Source organism: Tiliqua scincoides, chromosome 2, assembly GCF_035046505.1.
Source record: "Tiliqua scincoides isolate rTilSci1 chromosome 2, rTilSci1.hap2, whole genome shotgun sequence".
In the NCBI taxonomy this organism is placed as follows: domain Eukaryota; kingdom Metazoa; phylum Chordata; class Lepidosauria; order Squamata; family Scincidae; genus Tiliqua; species Tiliqua scincoides.
In genome coordinates, this window is record NC_089822.1 from 169510770 (window position 1) to 169531245 (window position 20476).

General features: G+C 43.3%; 1 protein-coding gene across 1 annotated transcript in view; it reads right to left on the reverse strand.

Annotated features, from left to right (window-relative positions):
* Positions 1-20476, reverse strand: part of ATP10B (ATPase phospholipid transporting 10B (putative)) — a 70065-nt gene that overhangs the window by 32408 nt on the left and 17181 nt on the right. Inside the window, exons 3-7 of the mRNA XM_066612907.1 lie at positions 15342-15546; positions 12009-12094; positions 9992-10098; positions 3724-3855; positions 819-946 (exon numbers count right to left, since the gene is read on the reverse strand). Coding sequence (XP_066469004.1) covers positions 819-946; positions 3724-3855; positions 9992-10098; positions 12009-12094; positions 15342-15546 — 658 coding nt within the window. The remainder of the gene's footprint in view (positions 1-818; positions 947-3723; positions 3856-9991; positions 10099-12008; positions 12095-15341; positions 15547-20476) is intronic.

Below are 20476 nucleotides of genomic sequence, written 5' to 3' on the forward strand. Positions count from 1 at the left end.
ATGTCCATTGCTGAGAACAGAAAGCTCAAGTGGGGCATCTGTATGTCACCTTCCTCTTAGTCTGGCAAATTTAGGCTCTCCACTTTGGCATAATCTTGCTTGTAAGCACAAGTCTTCTTGAACGATAAATTAAAATTAGCTGCCTGGTGTCCCGGACAACTGGATAATCTATTCAGATTCCTTCTTCAGGAAGTCTCTTCAACCCATGACCTAAGCATGTGCGCAGCCCACACCCTGCCATGCCTTTTGTCCTCAGGAACCTCTACAAAGCATTTGTGCTCTTTGGGATGAAATACCTTAATCAAGCCAAGGAAACTCCCAGTTGCACACTCAGGATGTATTCTAGATATCATTATTCACCCAGGAACGCCTTTATGTTATTGGTCCAAAGTCCTATAACTACTCCTGCTATAGGAGCAGAATGTTGGCATTTTCATTCCTGCTGTAAGAGTTCGTGCTGTTTGCCCACTCAATTATATGCATTGGTATGGCATTGTGGGCTGCTACTGTCTGCTGCCTTGGGGCCCCCTATGTGCAGAAGATCATTCCTGGTGATAGCATGCGAGGCTCCCAACACATGCATTCTGATACTCTCCTTCTGGTGCTAGGTTATAAATTGAACAATAGTGCCAAAGCAAGCTCTTTATATTCTATTGATTTAATCTAATTAATGTTTCACTTGAATACGTATCTTTTACAAAAAGTCCTCTCTTCTTTTTAGTCTAGCCTTTGAGAATATACAAAGAGACACACACAGATCAAGGCGAGGTGGTTAAGGTGAGAACTGAATAATTAACTAACAATAACTATTTTCTCACCTGTAAGAGAATTATCATTGTTAGGAACATGTAGAAACCTGCAAGAGCTGGAGAAAGATAACTGCCGTTTCCATCTGGGATGAAATACAAGGGGGGTTCTACAAAATTCCCATTCCAAACACCATGACCTGTGAAAAAACCCAGAAACTACTTTAGAATTATAAATCCAACAGACATATGCTGGGATAAGGGAAGTTATTCACATTTTCCTGTTAAGGAGAAACCTAAACTCTACCAATGACTGCATTAAACTAAAGTAAAATAAGAATGCATACTAAATTGTACCATTAATCTTCAAGCATTTCATGTGTGTCTGTATGTGTGTTTTGCAAAGGACTGATGCTACTATTAAATTAGGAAGTGGATTATCTTCCAGGTTCCTTCTTGGGCAGTTGTAACCAAGCAATTTGTTCAAATTCAAACACAAGACTGAACTGCTGGTTTACAAAGTGTCATCAAACACTTATCATAATACAGTAATAATACCACAATACAGTCGACACTCCTTATCTGTGGGTTTGGCACCTGTGAATTTGACTCAACACGGGTTCTGAGCCATTGTCTGGAAGGCCTTAAGGGCTTCCTGGACATGACTGGAAGCACCTTCTGGTCACATCTGGGAGATGTTCTAAGGTGGGGGGAGTCCATGCGTGGGCCTTGGAAAGCCTCCGGAAGGTACTTCCAGTTTTAGCCGAAAAGTGGGAGTGCATTCCAGATGTATCTGGAGGCTTTCTGAGGCCTGGGGAGGCCGCACATGGCTTCCCTACACCTCAGAAACCTCCCAGACATGACCAGAATGTCCTTCAGGTTGTGTCCAGGAGGTTCTGTGAGGCCCTTCCATGAATTTCATTATCCATGGAAATCAGTATCCGCAGGAGATCCTGGAATGGATTCCTTGTGCCTACTGAGGGCCTACTGTATATCCTTGCAACTTTTAAGACCACAAAATCAAGCAATCCCTGAAATTGGATTTTTGCATGGAAGTAACATTCTTGGCTTAAATGGTTTATGAATTTGTTTGATTTAAGGGTGCTTTTAGACTGATATCCTCAAAGCAGGTCACAGTGTCAATACAATGTATCCTTTTCAAAAAATAAATAAAAAAGCTATAGCAGGGTCCCTTGCTTGAAAAGAAAAACAAAATTTACAACCCCCCCCCCCCAAAAGGATGAGTGAGTGGAGCCTGTTGATATCTCATAGGACATAGATCATGGCTGGAAAGGGGGAGAGGCTTTTATTGCTTGCAAATATTTATGCAGATCTTGTTAACAAATAAGTTTGCTTGCATTTCCACCCTAGCTGACCCAAACTATTTGCCTTGTAAATAAATAACCTCCCACAAAACTGATAAGGTTGCACTTCCAATTTAAAGTCATATCATTCAAGTCAAGAAATCCAAGGAATTCATTTTGATTTGAAGTACTAGCATTAAATAATAATTAAATCTGAGGTACTACTATTCAGCTGAGGAAGACTCGTGGGTCCTCTTCAGACCTTCTTGTCTGGTTACTTGAATGCCTTGCAGTCTTCCCATGCCACATTTCTCCAGGGTTCTCCACTTGATATGAAATCTTTCAGCATAGCACTTTGCAACCCAACCAGGATACAATTATATTACATCCTTTGTCAAATATTTATTTGTGGAACACTCTCAGCGGACTTGTTTTCATTAGAGTGACATCCCTGCAAATTGTGGTCAAGTTAAGACAGGATGATTACAATTGCTAGAAAGCTTTTTCTGGCTACAGATGTGAATGTTTGCCACTGGTTTCAGCAACAATCTAGGAAGTCCCATGGAAATGAATGATTAATTTTAGAAGTCAAGTTCTTGTAACTAGACACAAATTTCTACCCATATTGAATGCTCTGTCCCAGTGGTTTTTAAGTTGTGTTAGGTATGGGAAGCTGGGCACCTTATAAACTTATTTCTTATTTCATTAAAGTTCCTCAAAGAGAAGATCTGTGACAGCAAAGTTCACATTATTCAAAATAATGTGTTTGAATGTTTGCCTTTCCCCTGAAATATGCAGCCACAGGGAAGTACTAGGTACATTCTAGGGCAGACATATTAGCCCCCTTCCCACCCTTCCCATGCCCCTGTGACAGAGTTACCTGCTCCAGTGGGCATGCCAAGTGTGGGCACCCATGGGTAGGCTCTGACTTTCCTGCTGGCATGCCTGTTAGAAGTGTTGTTGCAAAGTGCTTTCCCACATGTTTGTGATAGCACACACCAGTGGAGTGTGTGCTCCAATGGTGCACCAGTTCAATAGGATAGGACTGAAAGACCCAAAGAGCTACTTTAGGCTTGGGTATAGTCATAGGGTTTTTGACTCTTTTTCCTTTCAGCAATCCCCCCGCCCCAGGTTCCCAACCTGGCCTGGAGTCTCCTGGAATCAACATCAATCTCTAGGTGACTAGTGAAAGCAACCCTGAAGATTTTCCAGGGTCTCTAGAAACTTTCAACATTATATCGTACTGGAAAATAAAATCTCCAGGAATAGCTTCAGTCAGAGTTTGCAACCCCTTGTTCCCCTCTTGCCATATCATAATCTGCTTTTGAAATTTGCCTCAGTTTCAAAAGAAACAAATTTTTGAATCTTTTTTTTCCCCTCAAAGGTAGTCCCTTCATGGTGAATGGCAAAGTGATTTTGAAAATGGGGAAATATTCAAATCCTATCCAATTTTCCAGCACGTATGCAGCCATGCCAACGGGGCAAGTATTGCATCCCTTGTTGGGGGATGAGGGCAACCACAGAAGCCTCCTCAAGGTAAGGGAACATTTGTTCCCTTACCTCAGGGCTGCCTTGCAGCTGCATCAGCACTGGAAAATTGGATAGGATTGGGCCCAAAAATAGTTTATGCAGAGGTAACAGAGAGTTAGTAAAGTTTTCCCATTATGCCATACCTATTGCTCCAATGAGACACATGATGAAAAGCAGTCCCACACAAAAGAAAATATCCACATTCATCCGTTGTTCTATTTTGCTGCGCTTATAACGAGGACCTCTGTTGTTTAACATGGCTTTGGTTTCATGGCCTTTGAAATAAAAATGGAAGGAATTGTTAATTCAATTTCTTAGGAATTGCTGGGAGGTAAACTTCAGATGAATTTGTGAATATGCACAGGTTGGCTCCCCTACATTCATTATGCTCAAGTACATCAAAGCAATTTTAGGTACACAGTTTTACTGTACAGGCATGCATAAAAGCTTGATTTGTATTATGGGGGGGGGGAATTCTGTCAAAACTTTAGAATCTTTAGAAGGGAGTATCACTTACATCTAGATCTCAAATGATTTGTATTGAAGGAGAGTGTAAGTGGAGACATGATATCTAAACAGTGGAATTCTTGCCCAAATGAAGAAAAAATAGCACAGACATTGGCAAAACACCCATAAAATTATAATAAGAAGGAATCTGATGATCAAAATGGGTAAAGACATAGAAATGAATAGCAGCAAAATTCTTTAAATATAATAAGAAGCAGGAAATCATCCAGAATGATAGTAGGACCTGGTGAATGATCTATGCTGGAACCTGACAAGAAGAAATGTTCAAGTTTATTGTACTGGACCTTTCATCTTGTTCTAGATTTCCAGGCTGGGACAGGGCTGAGAGCTTCTGGGGCTTCCTGCAGGGTAGATTTCAGAAGATGCTGCTGGGGGATTACTGCTAAGTGCCATGGTCTTTGGGATCTTGCAGGGTTCCATTTTGTCCTGCAGGCTATTTAACATCTACAGAAAACTACTGGGAGAGATTTTCTGGAAATGTGGTATATGTCTGGAAATGGATTGCATGTATCATCACTATGTTGATAACCAACTCTCCCTCCTTTCCAGTGGCATAGCTAAGGGGGTGCAAGGGGTAGCAGTTGCACTGGGCATCAAGCTTTAGGGGGGCAACAAGCTGAGCTTGACACTAGTGATCAAAATTGTGAAAATCTTGGTATGTATGATTAATACCATCGTGTTATATATCATTGGAAAGGTAATTTAAAGCAGAATGCAATGAAACAAACTGCATTGGAATATCTGTATACTATCAAAAGCTATGGTCAATTAACCAGAAAATGAAAACACAATTGCCTTATGGAACAAAAAATGGATTTTCTTAACTCAAAACCGACCTATGAGACTGATTGATCTGACAGCCAGTGACATATTATTACGTTATTGACATGTTGCAATGACATGTTATCATGATGTGGCATGAAACAAATAAGGTGTTAATATGAGTCAGATCTCATTTCCATGTATCATAATACAATTACCCCTGCTAACTGGGTGAAAAGGCACTTTTTCAAGTGGTTCCCCTCTTATATTTAGCAAGGGGAGAATAACCATCCCTCTTCACCCCAGCACAGTGTCTCAAACCTATCAGGGGCACACTTTTTATTTATTTACTTAATTAATTTGATTTTGTCTGGGGGGCTACAAATCTTCTTTGACCCCAGGTAGCAGATAGATGCCTTAGCTATGCCACTGACTGGGGGGAGGCAGCAGAACAAGTAGGTGGCAAGCTGCTGGGGAGAGGAGGTGAGTTCCTCCCAATTTTCACTTTAAAAAAAACCCAGGTGTGACGTCACTTCCGGCTGTGACATCACTTCCGAGGCAACATTTTGAGCTTGGCACTGGGCTACACGATCATTAGCTACGCCACTGCTCCTTTCTGTCTTATTCTGGAGAAGCTGTTCAGGGAATTAGTATCTGAAGTAAATAATGGATGTAGGTTGAAATGTGCTCCAAATCTATCCCCCACCAGCCTATGTGATGTAACAGCTGCATCCTATGGTGAAGGGGTAACCAGACAGCCCAGGAGAGGTAAGTAAAATATTTTTTACTTTCCTCCCAGTAAGCTGCCTGGCTGCCAATGGGTCTCCTTGGACTACGCCAGCAATTTAAGGCCCAATCCTATCCAATGTTCCAGTGACCGTGCAGCAGTGCCAACGGGACATGCACTGCATCCTGTGGTGGGGAAGCAGTCACAGAGGCCTCCTCAAGATATGGGAACACTTGTTCCCTTACCTTGGGCCTGCATTGTGGTTGCACTGGTGCTGGAAAGTTGGATAGGATTGGGCCCTTAGTTGGTATAAATTTGAGTAGCCTCAGGGAGCAGCTTCGGCATGGAAAAGGGGGATAGGATCCCAGCATGTGTGACTGTTGCCGAGATCCACTCCCTCCTGCCCTTGAACCACCTTGCCTACCCTGCTCCCTGCCCCAATCCTTCCCAAGCTGCTCCTGCCGCTACCTGATCTGCTCTGCCATGGCCTGGGTGAGCCAATGGTGTGCGCCTGGGGTCTCTGGTCATTTACACTGCAGTCCCACAGTGCACAACAGCAGCACTCCTTTTGCAATGCCAGACTGAAACTTACTGTGGTGGATCTTGTGGTGAGATTGAGCTACCCCTCTAAGCAAGACTGAAGTGCCTGCAAATCTTTTAGAGAAAGTGAATATATTCTTTGCAATGGTCTCATGAATGGGAGACACAGCCATACCTGAACCATTGTTATCAGACTGGACCTCTAACAATGACAAGTAGAGGTGACAAAACAAGTGCCCAATTTAAAAACAAAACAAAACAAGTCACTGGAGCTGGGTGGCATTCACACAAGTGCCTTTCTAATGAAAATATGACAACTTAAAACTAAAACTAGCCTCCTTCTGAAAGCATTATATGGTAGTCAGTGGAATACCAATCTTTTGAAAAGGATCCAGGGAGATCCATAAAATTACAGATCTGTAGTGTACTGCCTTTCCCAGAATGCAAACAAACACACACAATCAAAATGGTGTTTCCATTTTGGAAGCACACTTGTTGCATTTTGTTTAGACATACAGGTTTCACTCCTAGCCTAAGCTTAGGGAAATTGGCTCTCTGTGTTTACAACAGAAGCCACCTGTGCATAGTTCTGATTGACTGAAAACTGGTGACATTACTGACCAGTCTTTTCCCTCTCCCATCTTCCCCAAAGCAATTTTTCAATAAAATTTTTAAAAGGTTGACAGTCTTTAAAGGTTGAAGCATGGAAGGACAACAGAATCAGCATTTAATTTGCTGGTCAACACATCTATTAAATGCATTGATAAGGTTGGGGCAGGGGTGAGGGAGGCAACTGGACTACAGATGCAGGAGAACATAAATGCGGCAAGGCCAGATCTGTGTGCATGTACCAAAAAACTAAAATTGTTTATGCCTCCTGAGTGAGTTTAACAGCCATGGGCTAAGATAACAGGTAACTGGTTCTCATGGATCTGTTCAGTTACCTGTTCTCATGGACAGGTAACTGGTTAAAAGAAGGCAGAAGCTGGAATACACAATGTCCATACAAGTGGATAAAGCCGAAAATAAGTAGAGGTAGAGTTGTGGTGAAGAAGGGCTCTGTTAGCAGCCATTCTTAGGATGTTGCGCCACCTACCAAACTCATGGATCTCGAGAACCATATGAGTTTTGCAACCACATGTTCAAAAACCCTCATGCAAGAATCTGAACAGTTGGATTTAGGAAGGTGTTGAGTGGTAAAGAGATAGTTGGCTATTCTGTGGCATGAAACCCATGGGATGAGGAAACCACTTGAGTTTTGCATTCTAACGTGTGATTATCCTATAAAAAAATGCCTGTTACCACAAAGATTTCTATATTTAGAAATCTTTTTCTAAATTATTATTAAAATTAATACATTTTTGTAATAATTACAATTATTACATTTTTGCATAATTCAAATCACAGGAGAATGAACAGAGTAAAGTCAGTGGGGGAGAAGTAGGTATGTGAAGCTTCCTGTAACCTTTATCACTTTCATGCAACTAACTTCTGCAAAAGTGCCTGAATTTTGGATTATTGATACACAATGCATTTCACTCTCAGGAAGTCAGCAAAGTCACTGATTCTGTTTTGGCATCTGAACAATGGAAACCTTATCCACAAAGCTCATGCACTTGAGTTGGAAAAGACAGAGTACTTAAATGTGTTAGAATCTAATTAGATGGCGACTGATTTTTAAATATGTTTGACTATTTCACAGCGGCCAAATTGACTTAATGAGAAGCTACTAGTGCACTTTCTGTATGAACATAAAGAAAGCCCAATATGTCAGATCCAGCAGTGAGTAATTTTAATGTTATTTAGCTCTTTCTGAAGTGAATCTGAACTACCAACAAAACAGCAGGCCAAAGAGAAAATGTGTACTAAATTGGAATCAAATTGCTACAGTTTCAGTGGATGGGTGTTTGAAGTTCTAACTATTATACATGAAAGGGAAACCAGACTTTATTCTGTACCACTCACTATGATCTCTGAGCTCTTTGCTTTTCCCTTGCTAGGAGCATGGCCACTGCAGTGCTGTGAGAACATATCAAACGATAGTCTCAGCACCAAAGATCTAAGATGCAAATTGCTAAGTTTTGCAGAGAAATTTATTAGGAATGAATATTCCTAAAACCTGCCTCTAATACCTCTCCAGAACTTCTAAAATGATGACCCTAAAGTCAAGATCTATCATTGAAGGAGGCATGGCAGGGGATGGATGTTAGATCTAAATGCTCTCTACTGAGGTCCAGCTGTGGGCTCCTGATATCACAGCCAGGTGCCCTGCCCAGCAAGGTTGGGCGAGGGAGTGCTCCCCTTCCCTCCAAGGCAGGGGAGGGGTGGTTGCCCAGCAGCCGAATGGCCTGCGTCCTGTCTCCCCCCTCCCCCCTCCAAGGCCGGGGGCGAAGCGGGGGGTTCGGCACGCAGTGTTCCTCTGCTGTGCCTTGCCGCCCACAGGAGTGCCCAGGCAGCCTATGGGGAGGTGGCCCCATGTTCCACCAGCTTCCTCCCTGATCCTTTGGCCCAGAAGCCTTCTCCCTGGGTAAGTTGGGGACTTGTGGGAGGAGGGGAACCCCGACAGAAACCTTGGCTTAATTTATTTCAACAATACTTACTTGCAGGTGAAAGACTTATGGTCCAATCTGATATTGGGTCATGCTGCTGGAATTCATGTTTCTGCAGTTCAGCCTAATTCAACATCATTGCAAAACATGCTGTCATGTGCTACCTGGTTGCTGCTGGAAACAGCAAATGGTGCCAGTTGCATAACAGCAGCCCTCCTGAATCCCCTAGTGCTGGTAAGTCAGTAGCAGGGGTGGCCACTGGTGTAGCTAGGGGGGGTGCGGCACTAAATTTTGCAGGGAGCCTTCCCACAGCGCCATTTTTTGGGGGGGCAAAACGGAGGCGAATGGCTCCCAAGGGGAGGAGGAGGGGCCGCTTGCACGCTGCGGGGAGGCTCCTTGCAAAACTTTGTGCCCTGCCCCCTTCTAGCTACGCCAGTGTGGGTGGCCCATGGGCGGGGGGGGAGGAGTAGTGACTTTCAGAGGAGGAACTGGGGCAGGGAGGTGGATCCAGTGTCAATTGCGCATGCTGGATCTTGTCCTGCTTTGGCCGCAATGCTAACCAACTTTCCAGCACTGACATAAGGGCAATGCAACTCTGATGTAAGGGAACAAACATTGCCTTACCTTGAGGAGGCCTCCATGACTGTCCCCTAACTGCAGGATGCAACATATGCCCCACTGGCACAGCTATGCCAGTGCTGGAAAGCTGGTTAGGATTGTGCCCTTTTTAAAACTTCCCCAGTTCTTTTCTCTCTTTGGATTTATGCCATCAGAATGGGTGGTGTATGTCCAAAGAGACCCATAGGCGACCTAAGGGTCTTCAGTTTTCCCCCTGCCATAGTATGCTGTGCATGCCTTTTTGGCATGGTTGCATGCTGTAGCATGGTGGGTGTCAGGATTAGGATCACAGCCTTATGTTCATCAGTGGAAGGGTCAGGCACATAAGCCACCCAGTTCCTGCTACTCAGAGGCTCCCTCTTTACAGAGTAACAACCTCTACAGTGTTATCTGCCACTCATATTGGACCACCGAGTGAAACAGGCATACTTGCCTTTCTTCAGTCTGATTCTGACTTTCTTTATTAAGGGCTGCTGAAATATCCACTTGATCCAAGCATACCAATGGGTATGACAGCTCTGCCTTTGCACATTGTCTAATAGTTTCACTGAAAAATATTTTATTCCAATTCGCTGGTTCTTCATAAAGTGTCATGTCAACAAATGGTCCACTAGCAAGTTATAGCTTTAGATTAAATGGATTTTAAAAAAACTTAATCAGAAAATGAAAAAGAATGAAAAACCTTACCTGCATAGATCACAATTCCTACTGTAACCTCTGTATTCCTCACTGTGCATCCACGAAGGAGAAGGCTTTCGATGTTAAAACCAATTCGTGTGAGATCAGGCTGTTCCCTATAAGGAAGAGTGGAATTTTCCTTTTATTTTTTGTTCTTTTATGCCTGTGGATCATGCTTCCATATTTGTGTTTTTCATGGGACAGGTTGTGTTTTCATATCTTATTGAGACAAAACTGCTTGGCAGCTTCATAAAATGTTATTTCAAACCAGAGCTAAAAGGCAGAGGGACAGAAATTCAGACTTTAGATTACAAAGTGGAGGAATCTCAGATCCATCTATCTTGGTGTCAGCATGTTGTGGGTGGGGAGGGGAGATTCAGAGTGGGGAGGGAGGAGGGCAGGAGGCAGGGAGGAGAAGGAGTAGCTGGATCCTGGCAGCAGCAATTTGCTCCAGGATCATATTGTGTCTTTTCCAGGTAACTTTGCCCCGTTTTCTCCTTAGACCTACACCAGAAAAATAGCTGGTCTGAAGAGACCCATAGGCAATTGGGCAGCCTACCAGGGGCTAATTTAAAAATATTTTTACTTACTTCATACTGGCTGTCTGATCGCTGCCCCCCCCCCCCAGCCATTGGATGCAGTGTGCGCTCCAGCAGTGCAATTCCATCAGTGTTAATGGTGGGGGATAGGATTGGGGCATGAATGTAACAGGTGAAGGGGGGAAATGAACTGTATCTAGTTTCAACAGCCACATGAACACAGATTGCTGGGTGTGTGTGTCTGTAAGCAGTGACCACAACATTTTGTGAGAAATGAAAAAAAATATTGGCCAAACTGACATCCAGTTTAGCACAGTTGGAGAACTGCTTGCTGCAGAGGTACCTGAGGTGCTTTCTTACTGTATTCTAAGGCATAAATATTGACTTTGTCAGCACCCTTAACACTTGCTGGGATGCTGGACACTCACAAGTCAGGTATAAACTGCACATATCCTTGCTTTGATGGTTGCTAGTGCAAGAATCCTTGAAGATGCAGTATAAGGGAATGGCAACCATAAAGCAAATTCAGCAATGGTAGTTCAATTGCCCTGTGATAACCAGTACCTCTTCTGTCTAGTGCTGTCTGTTTCACGTCTAGTTTTATAGCTGCTACTGCTGGAGAAGCTGACATCTGGAAGCAACTTTTGATATATGGACCAACTGGAAGCAACTTTTGATATATGGACCAGGCAGTATTGGGTTGCATCTTGATAGGAGTGTTGGGGGTGTGTAAACACAATGCTCACCTAGTGGGTCGGGAAAATTAATGACATATACATCTAGTTAACAAGAGTGTTGCCAAGATTAGCCAAGAGTGTTGCTTTTGGCTAATCTGGATTGAATACCAGGTGAGCCAAAACTAAGATCTACTGATAGCAACTGATGAAATTCCTGTAGCTAATTACCTAATGCATTAGGGAATCAGGCATCCATGTGGCTCCCACAAGGTACTATATTGTGTGACTTGGGTTGATTAAGTCGAGGCTGATATGATACAAGCCTTGCAGAAATGAAAATGACTCACCCATTTGATGTAATGCTTGAAATGGAACTACTGTACAAATTTCACCTGCAATGATCTTCAATCACTTCCTAATAGCAACAAGTCAGAAACTTGTGCTTGTGTAAGCCTAGCTATTTTCCACTGAAGAATCCACAGTAAAGCTTATATCCTTGCTTAGTTTCTCTATACAAATGTAAAAACTCTATCTTACAATGATCACATCCCAATTCTACTTTATTTCAGAATTCCACAGTGATGATTTCTCTAACTTTCTTAGAAGTTTTATGAAGATGCTTCTGCAGACACCCTGAGACCCCAGGCAATTTAGATAAAATTGACATTTATTATGATGTTGCTGAGAATTTCTATCTGTGATCCTGGGGCAAGGGGGGGGGGAACATTTACGGTGAGAGCATATATGAAGAATTCACAACTGAATATAAGAGGTTGTAGAACAATATAAATAAAAAGTGAAGTAACTTACATATAGCCTTTAAATTTATTGAGATCGTTGTTGGGTTTTTCACAAACAATGATGTTTTGAAAAAATTCTGGATTAAATTCAGTGTTCTGCCAAAAAACAAAACAAAAGAAACACAGTGTGAGTTCCTCTTTTGTGACCAACTCAAATGAACATATTTGGAAACCAGCTGAAAAAAGTGTGTATCCTAGCAAAAGGAGGACAAAATTCTTAGCAACCAGTAGCATTGCAAGGGGCCATGGCACCTGGGGTGGTGACGTTATGATGTGACATGACGTCTTTTCTTTGTCATGTTCTCTTTGATGAACACAAAGAGGACGCCTCAGAAAATTGCCTCAGCCACTGCTGCTATGGGTGTGTGGGCACTCCAGTCACTGTTCTGGCTCAGGAAGTGGCTGGAGCATGTGTGCATTCCATGGCGACACCTTCTGGTCTGGCACCCAGGGTGGATTGGCCCCCTGCCCCCGCTTCCTATACCACTGTCAGCAACACCTGTATTTTGACAAAACTCCAATTGTTTGTCTAAGCTTTATATATTTTAACTCTGGTTTACAGAAATATCAGATATGATGTTTGATGTACCTTATTTAGTTTTATTCCATTTTAAAGGATCAATATTTTGCTCCTGTTGCTGATTTAACCTATGTTGCCTTTATCAGGCACTTGTCACTAATATACGTATTTTAGAACTCATTCCATGGCATGAGAAATATAATTCTATAATGTCAAACTGTCATGTAAACTGAAGATTTATCCTCTGAAGATAGTTCAAAAGAAATAATTTAATGTACTATTTCTGAGGGGAAAAAAATAACGGTATGAGTAATTAAAAAAAAGGAACATCAAGCATTTAACTTTCCATCACAACTGCCAAGCAAACTAAAACTTTTAGGCATCTCAACTTTTATTGTTCAAATATAATGTTTCCTGATTTTCATTCAGTTATAATGCACATGTACATAGGTGTTTTCAGCCTTATTCTTCATTTTTTTCTGGTATGTAAAATAGTAAACTAGGAACATAATGACAGAGTAGTGGAAAAGATAACATCCGATATCTTTATATCCTGGTTAAGAATGAACAGCAAAGAAAATAATGTGATTCCATGTGTGGGGGAGGGACTATACCTCCTTGGTAGGTATTGCATGCACAAGTATTGCATGTAGAACAATACAAATATATGAAGCTGCCTTATACAAAGTGAGGCCATTGGCTCATCTAGCCCTATAATACCTATAAACCTATACTGAGTGGCAGTGGCCTTCTGAGCACTCAGTCAGGGTTTTTTTCCAGCTTGGAGATGTCAAGGATTGAATTTCTCACTGTATGAGGGAGAAATGCCTAGCATCCTGAAGATTGCAATTGTGTGCCCCCTCCTGAAAAAAAACCTGCTTTAGATTCCACCAATCTAAACAACTACTGACCAGCACCTAACCTTCCTTTCTTTTGTAAGGTGATTGAGTGGGTGGTGGCATCTCAGCTCCAGGGGGTCTTAGATAAAAGGATTATATGAACCCCTTCCAATCTAACTTCAGGCCAGATTTGGGACAGAGGCAGCCTTGGTTGCCCTGTTGGATGATCTTCACCAAGGACTAGATGGGGAAGCGTGTCTCTGTTGGTTCTCCTGGACCTCTTAGTGGTTTTTGATACCATTGACTATTGTATCCTTCTGGGTCATCTGGCTGAACTGGGGATTGGGGGCACTGCTTTGCAGTGGTTCCACTCTTTCTTGGCTGTCAGGTCCCAGATGGTGATGCTGGGGGACTCTTGTTCAGCACCTTGGCCTTTACAATGTGGGGTGGCACAGGATTCTATTCTGTCCCCCATGCTTTTTAACATCTACATGAAACCGCTGGGGGATATCATCTGGGGATGTGGAGTGGGGTGTCATCAATATGCTGATGATACCCAGATCTATATCTCTTTACCATCTCATTCCAGGGAGGCTATGGAAGTCCTGGAGTGATGTCTGGAGGCAGTTGGGATCAGGATGAGGGCCAATAGGTTGAGATTGAATCCAGAAAAGACAGAGGTCCTTTTGGTCAGGAAATCCTCAATGCAGGTATTGAGTCATCTGCCTGCTCTGAATGAGATTGCACTCCCCCTGTAGGAGCAAGTGTGCAGTTTGGGTGTGCTCCTGGATTCACAGCTTTCCCTGGAGAGCCAGGTGACAGCGATGGCCAGTGGTGTGTTTGCTTAGCTCTGGCTGGTCTGCCAGCTGTGGCCGTACTTGTGTTGATCAGACCTCACCACAGTGGTCCATGCCCAAGTGACCAAGATTGGATTAAGGTAATGCACTGTTTGTGGGGTTGCCCTTGAAGACTGTTTGGAAGCTGCAACTAGTGCAGAATGCGGCAGCCAGGGTGGTTACTGCAGCTAGGTGGTTTGATTCTGTCGAACCGCTGCTTCAGCTACTGCATGGGCTGCCCATTCATTTCTGGACCCAATTTAAGGTGTTGGTTTTGACCTTTAAAGCCCTTCATGGTTTGGGGCTTGGTTATCTGAGGGATTGCTTTCTCCCATATATTCCAGCCTGCTCTCTTAGGTCATCTGAGGGGGTTTTCCTGCAAGTGCCGCCTTTCTCCCAAGTTGGGGGGATGGCGGCACTGGGGCAAGCCTTTCCAGTAGTGGTGCCACAGTTATGGAACTCCGTACCGGGGGAATTAAGATCTACCCCTTCCCTCATGAGGCTTAAAACATTTTTGTTTCATTTTATTTTGGGTTGTCTGCCTCCTGTGCCTCTATAGCAGTTCCTTGAATTATTTTTGCCCTCCTTCACTTGGTGTTCCCCACCCTTGTATTTCCTTTTTCTTTAGTTGTACTGCATTTTCTATTTTTTACTCTACTGTATACTGTATTTTTTAAAAATCTATAAATTGTAAGCCACCTTGGGCATCTGTTTTCAGCAGAGGAAAGGTGGGGTAGAAATCTTTTAAATAAATAAATTTTGGTGTTTTTGTAGGCAAAATATGTGCTCTACCATCAAGCTCCGTTTCATTCCCAGACTAGAAGGCAACCTGAGTATAGACTTTTTATAAGATAAATATATGTTAAAATTCAGTCTAATGGGGACTTGAGGCTGATTCAGACATCCTCTCTATACGCCTTTTTCATGCAAGAGGTCTCAGTCACTTTTAATCCTGCATGTGGAGGTAACACTGTGGCAAATTGGGTAAATGGTCTCAGGTATGCCAAATCACATTTTGCAAACAAATTTAACAAAAACACCTGTACAAAGAACCATCTTGCTAAAGAGCCTCTGCAGCTGGACTCTTCCAGTGGTTCCGCTAAAATAAAACGGGGGAAATCAGTTGCTGAAGTTGTTTCTGGGCCTACCTGATTAGAGTATCCTTTCACAACTTGTCTTTGTTTAAGATTGGTCTCGCCATCAAGATTTGCTGTCTCCAAGTGACAGATTCCATTCTGATCAGAGCAGTAGAGTAGCAGAATGTCAGCAGGGATTATCTCATTACACTGCAGCTGCACAAAATCTCCCACTTGCACATCTTCCCAGCACTTCTCAATGTAGGCGTTTTTGCTTCTGTTATGGAGGAAAAAGCAGCACAACTGAACAGTCTGTGACAGCTTTATCAAGATACTGAGCATCTCCTTTCTTTTAGCGTATAAGTTGACTAATTGGTTTCTACAGAATGAATAATTTGTTTATTACACCACATTCTGCCATTCCTCCAAGGACCTCAGTGAAGCACATATTTCATTCATTCATTTAGGCTGCAATCCTGTACGCCAGTGGTTGTCACACATTTAACACCGGGACCCACTTTTTAGAATGAGATTCTGTCGGGACCCCCAGAAGTTATGTCATGACAGGAAGTGACATCATCAAGCAGGAAAATTTTTAACAATCCTAGGTAACAATCTTACCCACACTTACCCAGGAGTAAGTCCCATTTACTATCATTGTTAAAAGTATATACATAATAGCTTGTTAAAAGTACAGGTCCGTAACATTTCTCCAAATGCAGTCACACACCATGGTAGCATCAAGTCTATTAAAAATAAAATATTGAAATGAATGGGGACCCACCTGAAATTGGCTTGCAACCCACCCAGTGGGTCCTGACCCACAGCCTGAGAAACATTGCAGTGTACACACTTTTCTGGGAGTAAGTTTGATTCAATACAATGGGACTTCTGAGTAGACAGGCATAGGATTGCTCTGCATGATTCTCTGTTTCTCTTTTATGTAATTCAAGTACATGGTGCTTTACAAAGAATGAGAGAACATATCCTTGCCTAGAGAGACTCAGAGTCTGTAGATTTTCACAAAGAACACAACACAGGAAGGGAAGGGAAGTGGTGGTAGGGTAAGCAGGAGAAAAATATGAAACTATTTTTATTACACACACTCAGTTGGGCAGCCCAATCCTGTTTAACTCCCCATGTGGAAATGCAGCTGCTCCAATGTAACAGGCTGTTCAGGTTTAGGGAACATTTGTTCCCTTGCTCCATGTAAGCCCATGCTGGGCTGCTGGGTCTACTTAGACTGGCACCAGCTCTATAGCTGGCACAAGTTGGCATGAATCCAGGTCAGGGGATTGAAGCTGGGAGGAGGGGAGGCTGGGAGGATGTGCTGCTCCTGCTGATACTACCTGCTTCCTGGCCCTCCTCTCCCCATTCATCCTCTCCCTGACTATTCTGCCCCCACCCTGCTTCTCTTTTACTCCCTGAACCAACTTACTGGTGCCAGAGCAGACGGCCTTCCTGGTCTGCTGGTGTGTGAACCTGGCCACTCACCGCTTGCAGTGGCCAGGCCACATCGAATGGGTTGTTGTTTTTTGTGACAACCGTAAAAGGTCTTATGTGCTGCAACGAGAGTTCCAAGGCAAGGCTTGCATAAGTTTGGGTTGCTAGTTACTGTAAGGTATGAGAAACAAAGGAACTATTTATAGCCTGTCTTTTAATTGACACGTTAACAGGACATGGATAACTGTGGCCAGAATATCTCTGTATAGGAGGAATTGAAGTTGGCACACCAACCTAATTTGGTGGAAGGTGCTTCAGGATACAGTCATCACCTGGGCATCTAGACTAATGGCTAGATCTAACAGCACTCCTAACTGGATCATTCAGGGGAAATTTTATTGCATTGTGAAGAAAGGGCAGATCAGGGTCTTCATGGTTAGACAAAGTATCTGCCAACAGTACTCCATGTTATTTGGATTCAGTTTCAGTTTATTAATTCTAATCCTTTACTGACCTCAGGCACCTGTTTAGTGCTTCAGCTTTCTTTGAATCAATTGAAAATAGAGCTGAATGTCAACAGTGCACTGGTGACCATTTATCCCAGATTCACAGGCAACTTCCCCCAGTGGTTTCATGTTGATGTTAAAAACAGCCATGGGGGACAAGATGTTAAAATACCTGTGAGACTCCATAGCACAGATGCTGTGGCCCAGACTAAACATCTTCCAGCACTGTCTTCTGGAACTGATCACCTAGCTAGGAATGGAACCAGTGGTGTGCAGTGCCCCCAATACTCATGTCTGGCAAAACGGTTCATGAGGCTATCATGGCTGATGGTATCAACACTTTTGAAAGCCCCTCAGAGATCCAGGAGGAGAATTAGGGCACAATCCTAACCCCTTATGTCAGTGCTTTCCAGCACTGGCATAGCGGTGCCAATGGAACATGTGCTGCATCCTGCAGTTGGGTGTCACTCACGGAGGCCTCCTCAAAGTAAGGGAATGTTTGTTTCCTTACCTCAGAGCTGCATTGCCCTTATGTCAGTGCTGGAAAGCACTGACATAAGGGGTTAGGATTGCGCCCTTAGTAGGTTTGCACTCCTCCAATCTTCTCTGTATATGCGTCATCCACCAGAATAACTGTTTTTACTCTGGGCCTGAAACCAGACTGAAACTGATAAGGGACAACTAAGAATGTTTGGATCACTGGGGATCACTGCTTAATTACTTGCCCCGCAAGAGGAAATTTTCAATTGTAGTGCCTGCCCAAACCTCTCACCACGCCTGAGACAGTATGTCATCTTGTCACTCCAACTGTTTTGCTGGGTGTGCATGCACAACCCCCTCTGGCCATCTCCTCCTCTAATAATAATAATAATAAAGGTATTTCTATACCGCCTTTCTTGGTCCTCAGATTTCTCCTCAGACTTTATTCAAGGCGGTTTACATAGGCAGGCTATTTAAATCCCCGTAGGGATTTTTACAATTGAAAGAAGGTTCTATCTTTCAGCTTGTCAGCTGCTTCAAGGTCACATGGTGCCGGTAGCCTTGAACTGGCGACCTTCGGATCTTCAGGCAAATGGAGGCTTAACCCTCTAGACCAGACCTCCTCTAAGAGTTCTAGGCTACCCAACTCTTTTGTCCTCCACACACTTTCTCTTTGACCTGTTCCCCAGGCTTTGCCAGTCTCTTTAAAACTGAGTTGTGAATGGGAAAGTGTGGAGGAGGCCAGCATCAGCATCTGTTAGTGGATTACATGTGCATATGGCACTGGGCGTCTGGCAGGAGAGCATTGACCCAGGCCAGTACCACACTTTAGAATTGACTAATGGCAAGAGGTTTCAGATCCCACAGGCCTTGAGGAAGGCCACACTTTTAATTTCGTCAGTGCAATTGTCCCCTGCCACTCTGGGGTTGGCTTTCAAGCCTTTCTACCTGTGCACCACACTTTAAATCAGGAGATTGCTTGAACTTGGCAAGCCAGCCCTCTGATTCCTGCAATGCTTTGCACTGGGTGTCAGCAGAGAAACACACACTTGGTAAAATATACCACAAATGGATAAAAGAAATATAAAATGGCATATAGTACATAATGCCAGGGAGAATGATCTAGGGATGTTAGTCTTTCCTATCACATGTGAAAAAGAGGTGGGTTTTTTTGTGTTTTTTTAATGTGGAGAAACAAATGCTGGAACCCAAGTGTGGTGTCAGCAGTCAACCAGGATAGGCACTGCCTGACAGTCCACCCTCACCAGAGGGCTCACCTGGTTGAGTGGACCCCTGAAATCTCAATCCCAGTGACAGCGGTGCCACTCAATGAACCCAATTACTAGCTAGTACTATCCAAGGGGTGCCAAGCGGAACCCAGGCCTGGGGTTTGCCCAGGACCCTCAGCAATCTGGTGCTAGTACTGCTCAGCCCCCATCTCCATGTTGAAATAGTTCACTTCTGAAATTAAGACATGACATTGAGCTTCTATCATCTGTTTCAGCTCTAATACTGCATATACAACGACCTATAAAGTATGCCAACTGTCCCTAGTGTTTAGAAAGTCAGACTGTTCACTTCCCAGTTCTCTCTCCTTGTTATAATTTTTAAATACTGGAAAACTGCTGATGCAAGCAGAAAACTGATAAATCTTGCTCTTCTATCTCCTGCTTAATTCCTAGAATTTACGGGGGGGGGGGGGGGTGAGGGTGGGATTATGGGATTACATTGCGTTTTTATTTTATATTTTATATATCTTTCTCTCCTGTCTGGGATCTTTCCTTAAGCTTCCAGTGCGTGTTGCCAACCTATTCACAACAGGAAACAAATTAAAGGGGGTAAGAGCAGACAAGGTGGCTATCAGTCTCACATCCTCAGGAAAAGGATAGATTGTGCAGATCAATACTTTCATCAGCAACATGGATGGAGAACAAAGTATGTATTTGCTGGGGAAACAAAGCTATGATGAGGGATTGTAAACACTTAAAAGTTTGGATTAGAGTCTCAAATGATCTTGAGAAATGGGAGAGCTAGGCTGCAATCAATACAATGAAGACAAATGTAACGTATTGCACCTGGGGAAGAAAAATGTTTCCACACTGCTCAGCATGTTTGAGTCTTCAGTGGAATTTTAAAAAAAATCTACAAAGATTTGTGCCTCCTTAAAGACTAACAAATTGGGTGAAAGAGAGAAGCTTGGTTGAGATGAACTACACATGTGGCTTGGGTGGCGTGCATTTATAAGGATTTGGGGTCCTCTTCAGTGAAGTGTGATTGCTCTACAGCAGGGGTGTCAAAACTTTTTGGCAGGAGAGTCACATCATCTCTCTGACACTGTGTTGGGGGCCGTGGAAAAAAAGAATTAATTTACATTTCAAATTTGAATAGATTTACATAAATGAATATTTTAGAGACAGAACTTATATGAATGAATGAAGGTCTTGCAATAGTTTGAGGCCTGCATATAAAAGACCTTGCATAAAGCAAGGCCAGCCTTTCCTCCACTGCCACTGCTATATCACAGATGTGAAACAGCAAGCAGCAGAGGGAGCCCTTGTCCCACAGCTCATGCAAGAGGTTGAACAGTCGCCCTCACGCTAAGAGAAGTTGTGTTGGGCTGGCATGGGCTCCAGCAAGTCACCAGAGGGCCAGAGTTTCATTGGAAACTGGGGGCTCCCCGCGGGCCAGATTGGGAGTCCCCGAGAGCTGCAAGTGGCCCCCGGGCCAGGGTTTAGGCAACCCTGCTCTACAGGGACAAGTCTGTGCAATTGTGTAGAC